We start from the raw sequence: 10,693 nt of genomic DNA, 5'->3' as shown, positions 1-10,693 counted from the left end.
ATTAAAATACAAAGTTCTTTGTCAATTTGCCTACTAACCAGTGATTAATCGGTAAATTACCTACTAAGCATGGAAATAATCACAAATACTTATTTTATTTATATTTACTTTTACTAAAACTCAATTTTTTTTAAAATTACCTATTACAACTTTTATAGTGAGTAAATTACCCACTATGCATATAAATACTCAGTAAAGTACTATTTACATTGTAAATTACTAACTAAATTTTTTCCGTATTACCAACTAAGCATTTTATAGTCGCTAACAAATTTATTTATATAATATTTATTTTCTTCCCAATAATGTACCAACTATAAGTTAGTCGGTAAAGTACTAATATTAGTGGCTATACTTTGCGTGCCATAAGTAGCGACTAAATATTGTAGTCGATAAAATATTGTAGGTAAATAGTCAGTAATGTAGTCGGTATAAATAATTTATATTTGATCATTTGATTTAACTTGTTTTTAGTCGGTGAATAGTCGGTATATACCTATAAATTTTGTTTTGTCGGTAATATTAGTAGCTATTTTTTTATTTTTTATTGTGATCAATAAAAAAATCTATTAGGTATTTATTATTACCAATTAAATTTACTATTAATATATATACATATTTACGACGCTTAGTTAATATATTTAAGGTAATTTTTAGTTAATATATTTAAGGTAATTTTTAATAAAAATTTAAATAATAATACCAAAAAAATCAATAAATTTTACTTCAATGGTATTGGAATTATTTTCCGACTTATAAAGTCTTAAGTTTGATTCCTAATTAAAGCTAATTATACCTAAAAAAAATGTCAAAATCAAGAGATACATTGTTCCAACAAATTATTTTAAAAAATATTTGTTATTGTCGTGGAATAATAAGTCAAAAAGTCAGGAATAAGCCCTTTTAGCATTGAAATATGAAAGCCGTAAAAATAAAATTAGTCAAATAATTTATATACCTATCACGACTTTACGTTGTGCAATGAGATCATGTACAAAGAATAATGCTAATAGAGTTTTTCAGAAAATGTTGATAAAAAAAGATACAAGATGATTATTATACAATAAATCCCTAAAACATTATGAATTAAACAAGTATGGTTTATTATGATTTTAACAAAAAACAAGGCAAGTAATACGCTGTGTAAAAGCAAAGAATCTGATAGAAGGTAAAAGGTATTATTTAAGACTGCTCTTAAGCCATATAAAAAGCTCAAAATCATTTGATGACCTACTAATAATAAAAGTGTCCAACGCTCAATATTCAAGGAAATTTTGGGAGGAATGTAATACATGTGAAAATAATGATAAAGACAATATGTTAAGAAATAAGTATTTTTATTTAGGATAATTCACATAGAAAATGAACGATACACATTTCAATTCAAAAGAAAGCAATTCCAAGTTTGTTTACACTTTACAATGATAATAAATAAAGTTTAAAGACAAATAGTATCAAATTTCAGTATATATTTATTAAAAAATATTTTCTTCCATCGACAACATGTGTGTAATAGTAGCACTATCAAAAGAAATATCGATGCCAACTATGAAAGTTCTTATCGAGTCACATAAGATGAAATATATATATATATATATATATATATATATATATATATATATATATATATATATATATATATATATATATATATAACATTATAAAATGATATAATGTCATGTTCAATTTTATAGCGTTTTTCAGTTTCTTTTATAATATTGTTGTGGCTTTAAAATATAGATTTAAAAGTAGTGTTCAAATATTATTTTAATATAAGAATTGAATATTGTGAATATATTTAAATATAAATTTTGTTCTTTATATATATATATAACGAGAATGTACAACTAATACAAATAAAGTACAACGTTAAATAAAAAACTAGTGAAAATAAAATTATTATCTTCAATAAAAAAAAAGAGTAATCAATTTTAATTTAATCATGTGAAAATTATTTTTAAAATTACCTTTGTCATAATTAAATTAATAAAAAATGTATTAATAAGCTATTTAGCTAACAAAAAATTGTTTTCTGCTTTGTTTTAAGAATTTCCATTAATTCTTTATTCAATGATTTCATTTGAAAAAAAAAATCATTTAAAACAAATTTAATTCAATTTTCATACAATTATATTATTTTTAGTATTATTTTTATTTTTTTAAGTAAATTTTTAATTAAAAAAATTAAATTCTTTATTTCCAAGAACTGAAAACAAAAATCAATTCAATCGAATAAGAACGAATTTTTGACATTTCTCCATTTCCACAAATTGCAAAATCCCACAATCGAAAGAGAGCACTACAAAAAAATAGGGCATCTGCAACGGGAAAAATCTGTCGCAGATTGGCTATTTTTGTCGCAAAATGAGTTATTGACGGATTTATGACAGATAAATTTTTGTCGCTAAAACACTCATCAGAAAATTTTGCGACAAAAATTGAAGTCGTCGCTAACATTTAGCGACGGAATTAGCGACGGAATATGCTGTCACTAATATAAATGACATCGAACAAATCTTTCGTCTCTAGTGTCGTTGGAAAAATGTCATCGCTAATTCATTACAAATCCGTGTCTAATTTTGTCACTAATAAATCTATTGCTAAAGTCATATGGTCCGTCGATAATTTATAAATAGTTTTTAAAATTTTAAATAGTTTTTGAAATTCCGTCGCTAATTCGTCACAAATCTGTAAAAAAGTAACATTATTTATTATTAAATTAATTATTTTTTAATTTATTCTATTACCCCTGTAAAATAAATTAATTAAACAAAATCATAAATAAATACTATATATTAATTATAATTTTCCTAGTCAACATAATTAAAATACATATATTAATAAAATTGTAAAATAATCCATACAAAGTACCTAATATTAACAAAATGTAAGTTAAAATACGATCATATTTAAGAAAAGTACTATTAATATTCTATACATAATAATATCTTTAAATAGAAACATAAATAGCATAGTCAATTATCTATATTATTCTATGAATTTGTGGAGTCTGAAGTGGTTGGATGTGAAGATGATGCAAACTGAGTACCACCTGTGGTCTTTAACTCATTTCGCACCTGATCAAGTATTTCTGCCATCATCTCTGCCCTTATTCTTGAGGCTTTTTCATCTATAAGTTGCTGAATTTCCTCTTGTGTCATCGCAGGCTAAGAAAATGACCCAAGATAAGCAGATGTGCATAATTGGGAGGTAAATGATCCACTTGTTTGAGAATTTGTAGAAGACCCAAAACAATACACCTTCCTTTATTAAAGCCTCCAGATATTTCTATACATTTATCCATATCAAATATTAGTGGGGATTCAGGATTAGAACCATATTTCTCCATAATTGCATTCTGATATTAATTTTAAAACTTAATAGTATTTATAAATAGTTCTGAACTAAACTTATTAATAATCAAAATCAATATTTTATTTAAAATGTAAATTAGAATGCAATTTATATATATATATATATATATATATATAAAATTGCTGCCACCATTCTTAAATGATTGACATTTATTGGGATAGAAAAATCGAAGCTATAAATAATAATTTCCTTTGAAAAAAAACATCATAACATATTGCCTTTTGTTTTGTAGTCAAACAACTTAGTTTTATCAATATTCATAATCAACTATATTAAAAAAAAAAATCAAACTATTGTTGAATCACATAACTAACAACACAAACAATGGAGATAATACCCACATGTTCTCAGTACCATTCAAACTCAAGTCATTAAAAATTAAAACAATAAAACTAGAATCTGTCTTTTAGGTTACTCAGTATAAACATTTACTTTCATCCAAAGAACAATATAATTCTAAAGTAGTAGAATAGCCATTCAGCCAGTAGCCCAATCAAATCAAATAAATTTGCAAACAGAGTTTTAATGGAACGCTAGTTGTTATCGATGAGAACTAAGAATTGCTGGAAATTCTTGAAGCTGAGGGAAGTAATATGTATATACACAGAACTAGAAAACAAGAAAACGCAGAAATAAGGAGCACAGAGCAAGTATATATATATATATATATATATATGGACCAATTCCATAAAACAACAAAACATAGCAAGTAATATATATATATACATAGAAACCAGAAAACAAGAATACACAGAACAAGGAGCAAGTATATATATATATACACAGAAACAAGCATTCAAGATACATATATATATACACACATAACCAGAAAACAAGAAAACACAGAAACAAGGAGCAAGTATAATTCAAATATATATATGTGGACCAATTCCAGAAAACAACAAAACAGAGCAAGTAATACGTATGTACATAGAAACCAGAAAACAAGAATACACAGAAACAAGGAGCAATTATAAATATATATACACAAAAACAAGCATTCAAGATATATATATATATATATACCCGGCACTGGATTTGATCCTAAGAACACGAGGTGGAGTTACCACAATGTCGGGTCTTGGCCAGGTGAGTGTCACAGTCACCCCTAGCATACAATATCATGACAGTTTTTTTACTGGCACCTATTTTATATTCCAAAAAATAAGAAAACACAGCAAGTACATATATACACAGAAACAAACACTGATTTATGTAGGTGTATGATATATTACGTACCATTTTTTTCATTATATTTTATTATTTAAATAGCTGAAAGACCAAAATAGGGTGCTCCCCTTCGACGCGAGGCCAACCAAAAGAATGAAAACAAGCTCACCCAGGTGGAAAATGCATTCAATTTCATCCTCTATTTGAGTAAGGCTGGAAAGGGTGGGTTAATTTTCAAGTATATATATACACAAAAATAGGCTATACACATAAATGAGCATTCAAGGAGCAAGTATACACAGAAACAAGCATTCAAGGAGCATTCAAACCCAACAACAACAACCCTTTAAACGCAAGCAGTAACAATCCTTTATAGAACCCAACATCAAAAGAAGTTAGAATAATATCAAAACAAGGAACTCAAACAACTTACTTACCTGTTGAAAGGATCTCAAAATCAAAAATCTGGAACTTGAGCGGCGCTTTGTGCACAATCGAAAATGGTGACTTGCTACTACAATGACGGTGGTGGAACAACTCCTGACTGCAATGATGGTGGTGACCTACTACTGCAATGACGGTGGTGGTGGAACAACTCGTTACTGCCAACAAAGAGAGAGGAAGATGTGTTTTGAGAGAGAAGATAAAATGTGGCTGCCGAATTAGGGATTTCAATTTTAAAATCCCAATTTTCTGATGACTTTGTGACGAAAATAATGTCCTTAGCAAATTTCGTCCCTAATCCGTCGCTAATTACTTTAATATCTGTCACTAGTTCCTTCAACCCATTACTAATCCATTGAAAGTCCGTCGCCAAATGAAATTTTTCTGATGGATTAATTTCTGTTACAAATTCTGTCTCTTAAACTACTATTTTTTTGTAGTGAGAAGCGTATGAGTTATCTCTGCATCTTCTCTATGTTTTAAGTTAAAAGATTTCGATTAACTAAATTAATTTTGGAAATTATTATAAAAGAACTTTGCGATTATTAATTTATTAAATGACAATTTTTGTAAAATCGGACCCATTTGAATTTTAGTGATTAAATGTTATTAATGGAGAATCAGCAATTAAAGTGTTTAAAAGCTGAGAAATAAAAATTCCATTTTTGCGCATTTTTAATTAATAAATAAATCAAAATATAAAGAATATACCTTTCAACTTATTCAAAATAAATGAATTAATCGAGATTAATGTGAAAAATTGGACATAAACATTAAAATGAATGCGCAAAAAAATATAATTTAATAAATTTTATATATGATCCAAAAAAGCAAAAACTTAAACAAAAAATTTTGCATAAGCCAGTCCATTATGAATTTGAGACGTAAATATATGGGACTCATGTATTTAATGAATAAATTTTATCATATATCTTATGTCACGACCCAACCTATGGGCCGAACCGGCACTAGGACCTGGGCCAGCCTAATGCCCCCGAGGTCCGTAGTAAGCCTAACTATTCCTTAACCCAATTCTAAGGCCCATTTGGGCCTAATTTCAAGAATTTAACCGGACAGAGTCCGGCCATAAAGTGGACTTTTCAACGGGGAGTTTTTAACTCATCCGACCTGTAAACACAATATATAATTAATTGGGGAGCTCAGCTCACCCTCTACATACTCAAATGTCATAATAATAAATGGGAGCTCAGCTCCCTCATCCAGTCCATCAAACATGCATATAATAATAAGTTTATAGGTCCAACATGATAATTATATTACAGTCCCCAAAATTAATAAATATTTCTAACACATACGAAAATTCTAGGAGTTAACAGAATTTCACAAATATTAATAATACCTGCGAAGGAGAAAAGCAGGTTAACCACAACAAAAACCCTCCTGTAGCCTGAAAAATAATGAACAGGAGTGAGCGTTCGACTCAGAGTGTAAAATATCAATTTTAACCATAATCTCTATAACTATCTAAAACTAATGCACCATGTAGAGTGAAATGCAACATCAACAATATTTTCACATCATAACAGCAAAAAGGTAATTTGGAGCACTCACACACCCAGTAATGTCAAATCATAAATATATGGGAGCTGATCCCTATACAGCTCTCTTTAATCCAACCTGTGCCAGCGAAGAACTCAAGTCGGACTTTCGCTTAATAAACCAAATCGGGGTCCCAGCGAAGAACTCAAGCCGTGTCTACCCGTCCTGTCCATATCCAACACTATATCACACGCACGCCAATGCACACACACTGCTCCAAATTATCACAAACACATCCATGGCACTTTAACAATTGTGAATCAACATAAATCGTGTCTAGAGTTTAACTACATAGACATATACATATAAGTGATGCATAGGCATGCTTGAACATATAATAATATCGAAATTACAATTAAAATTAAAATTTTACTCACAGACTTGATAGTAGTCACTATAGCGGTTGGGCGGAGGAAGAAGGCTGTCCCGGCTCACCTAATAATTTTATTACAATTATTTAATACAATTAACTCAATACAAACTAAGAAAAGACCAAATATGTCCTAAGTCGTGCCGAAAATCCGGCAGAGTCTCCCATATACCTAGGACCTATCCAACCTGCAAATGGGTTTAAAATGCACTTCTAGTACCACAAACCATATATCCACAACTCAATCACATCACACAGCCCCTCTTAGGCCCATCCAAACAGTTATCAATCACACGATGTAAAATTATAGTTTAGTCCTTATAATTGACCATTTTTGCAAAAACTATCCAAATAAGCTCTAAAAACTCTAAAACTTTGCCCCACGGTCCTTAGCAATATTACTAAGCTAATGCAAAAAGAATCATAATTTTCTAAGCTATCACGAATATTCTATGAATTTTTAATCCCATTCAAGTACTAGAAAATTACGAAAAAGCAAGGTTCAGGTTTATCTATGCCGATTCTGATCTTGGGAACGCGCTCGGGACGTCTGACAATTGTGGGGTAGCCAAAATCTTGACCCAATTCTGAGACTTTTTCGGTAGCTGATCTGTCTGGCCAGAAATTTTCAGACCCGGACAACTGTCGAATTTCCGTGAATTGAAGGTACCTACATGAAACCCACAACACGGGGGTTAGTATAAAATTTTTACGGAATTTTCTAAGCTCATTTAATGCTCGGAAAAAACACTGCGAAATTTCGTTGGATCCACTGAAAAACGGTGTCGGAAAATTTTGAAATTTATATTGCCGCGAAGCTCTAGACGAGTGGAGCGCTCTGGTACTCTCGGTTTTCTCATGGGATTCACGGTTTGCGAGAAATCTAGCTCAAAAGTCAAAATGGGCTAAAACTTCCCGGACAAAAATTAGACAAACCGCTCAATGGATTTTGGTGTTCTTGGTGTCTATGGAAAGCTCTCGAGGTGTAGATGGTGTTTGACACAAGACTAGGCCCAATCGGTGGCCAGATCGGACGGATTTCGGTCGGGAAGCCGAAACGGCGTGCACGCATTTTCCGGCAGCCTAGAGCGTCGTTTGGCAGTGGTGAGGTGGTGAGGTGGTGCGCCGGCGAGGTGGGGAAGGCTGGGTGGCGACGGCGCGGCCTGGGGTTGAGGGAGGAAAGAGAAAACGGGAAGGGAAGGAGGAGAGGTCGGGCGCGCGAGGGAAAAGAAGGAAGAAAAAGAAAAGGGCCGGTCCGATCCGGTCCTATTCGATTTGGCCGGTCCGATTCAAGATATAAAATTTTAAATTTTTACTCTGCCTTGGGACAGAAAACGAGACTCAAAAATTCTGAAAAAATTCTAGAAAACTCAGAAAAATTCATAGACTCCAAATATATTTTTAGTTTTGTCACTGGTCTTTAAATTAATTTTTAAAAATATCAAAGTTTTATATTTTTGGGAAATCAAACCCGATTTCGAAAATCCGAAAAATTTCAAATAATTTTCTAAAATTTAAATAAAAATAAAAATATTAATATTACTCACAAAATAATAAATTTAAAAATTTAAGGTGTTACATCTTATATTTTGATTATATGATAAATTAGATTTAGTTAAGAAAAATCTTTAAAAGAATTATAATTATTAATAACTATTTATCCTAGTATCAAATGCATTCATTCATGTTGTACTCACAAGACTCTTAGTAACAAACAACTCTATACCCATTTAAATAACAATTACAAAATTAAAAATTTATTTTGTATAATTAATTAAATAGGTGTATAGATGGACTAATCTTACACCTGACAAGAATATTACACCTACAAACATTTAGAAGCACTTTCACCGTATTTATGTTAGAGCTAAAAGGTGTTTGGCCTGATTTATAATTAGTTGGTCAAATCAATATGTAAGCTTATAATTTCATTATATATATATCCTTGTTGTATTTCTTCTTATATTCACAATTAATTTTTTTTTCTTTCAATAATTTAAGTAAATTATTTACATTAATTTCAATAAATTTAAAAATTATTTTTATTAATATTAATGAAATATTTTTTATTTAATTTAAGATTAAATGATATTGTAATATGATTGAAATATATTTTGACAATATTATAATAAAATGCTAAGTAAATATAATTTATTATTTGAGAAAATAATTAAATATTTTTAATCATTTTAATAATAAATATATTTATAAGCTACATTTCACTAAATTTATTAAAATTTAACTAAACATATAATTTATTAAAATTTTAAATGCTTTTAACGTCACATTAGCTTATAAGCTAATTTCCATTTGCTACCCTAAATATTAATACTATCGTGAATAGATTAATTGGATATAAATATTTCACAGTGGAAGAGTTAAGTTTGAGATGTCTTACTACTTGTTTGTATCCGATTTGCTATGATTTCATAATGTGTGTTGTGATTTCTCTCTCTTTTTTTTTTTTAAATCGTTCTTGAAAAATGGTATTTTTTATTGTAAATAATATTTTTTTAATTATCATTTATGAAATCACCAATTTTGTGAATTGAAATAGTTTTAAAATTTTATATTTTTATTTTATCTTTGCACAATTTATAAAAGTTCAATTATATTATATTTTTTTATCTTAGTAAACTTTTCTTTAACCCTATTCTTCAATAAATAATATTTTAATAAATTTTATATTTATTTTATCATACTATACCATCTAATCAAAATAAGACCATCTAACTAAATAAGAAAATACTATTAAATCATTTTATACATAATATTTTTTTAAAATATATTAACAATAAGGATAATTTTATACATTATAATATGGTACATTAATATACTATGTTGCAATCAATCTTACAGGTGTTGAGTGACTCAAATTGGATGAATCCTGCTTATCACACGAATCAATCCGAAAAATTTTTGACGTGATAAACAAATTGAGAAGGCCTAAGCCTATCCATATAAACAGTAAACTGAGTCAGCATGGGACAGTGTTATATGGATAAGGATTTCTAAAAGACAAGGATAATCAAGAGCAAAACAAATTCCCCTCATCATTATCTACTTATCCTCGTAACATTTCTCAACTCTCCCCATCAGCAAACTCCGCAAGGCAGAAGCTACACGTTATTTATTAATCCCTTCAATACCCAAAACTGTTGCATCTTTTACCACCAAAGAAAGAAAAAAAAACACCAAATCAAGAACAAGTTTTTGCCATTTTAATAATAATTTAATGGCTTCAAATTCATCGTTGTACGAAGTGTTGGGGATCCCAGTGAGTGCAAGTTGCCATGAGATAAAAGCAGCGTACAGGAAACTAGCAAGAACTTGCCATCCTGATGTTGTGTCTGTAAATCAGAAAGATATGTCAGCCAACGAGTTCATGAAAATCCATGCAGCTTATTCTACCTTGTCTGACCCTAATAAGCGTGCAAATTATGACAGAGATCTTTATAGGCATCGCCAGCCTTTTGGTTCCTCTTCTTTCAACTCTGCAACAATGGCATCTGCTTCTGGTTATGCTTGTTCTGGTAGAAACTGGGAGACTGACCAGTGTTGGTAGTGTTTAATTTTTTTTAGACTTCTATTAAATCTTTTTCTTGTTCTAATGTAAGTTAGCTGAAAAGGGCTTGCCCAATTTGATCCTCTGTTTTAAATATATCAAAAACAGAGTAGAAGACAGGGAAGAAAAGATATATGCGTACATAGATCCTGTATAATGGAATAGATCTTTCTATTTCTTTTTTTTTTTTATGTCAATTCCTAATTATC

General features: G+C 29.5%; 1 protein-coding gene across 1 annotated transcript; it reads left to right on the top strand.

The window, feature by feature from the left end:
- Positions 1-9,951: 9,951 nt before the first annotated feature.
- On the top strand, positions 9,952-10,667 carry LOC110661434 (chaperone protein dnaJ 11, chloroplastic-like). Its single transcript, XM_021820066.2, has one exon. It carries the CDS (start codon positions 10,155-10,157, stop codon positions 10,482-10,484), a length of 330 nt encoding a protein of 109 aa, XP_021675758.2. The 5' UTR covers positions 9,952-10,154; the 3' UTR covers positions 10,485-10,667.
- The last annotated feature ends 26 nt before the right edge of the window (positions 10,668-10,693 follow it).

Source organism: Hevea brasiliensis, unplaced genomic scaffold, assembly GCF_030052815.1.
Source record: "Hevea brasiliensis isolate MT/VB/25A 57/8 unplaced genomic scaffold, ASM3005281v1 Scaf1, whole genome shotgun sequence".
Lineage (NCBI taxonomy): Eukaryota > Viridiplantae > Streptophyta > Magnoliopsida > Malpighiales > Euphorbiaceae > Hevea > Hevea brasiliensis.
This window is presented reverse-complemented; position numbering and strand designations above follow the sequence as displayed.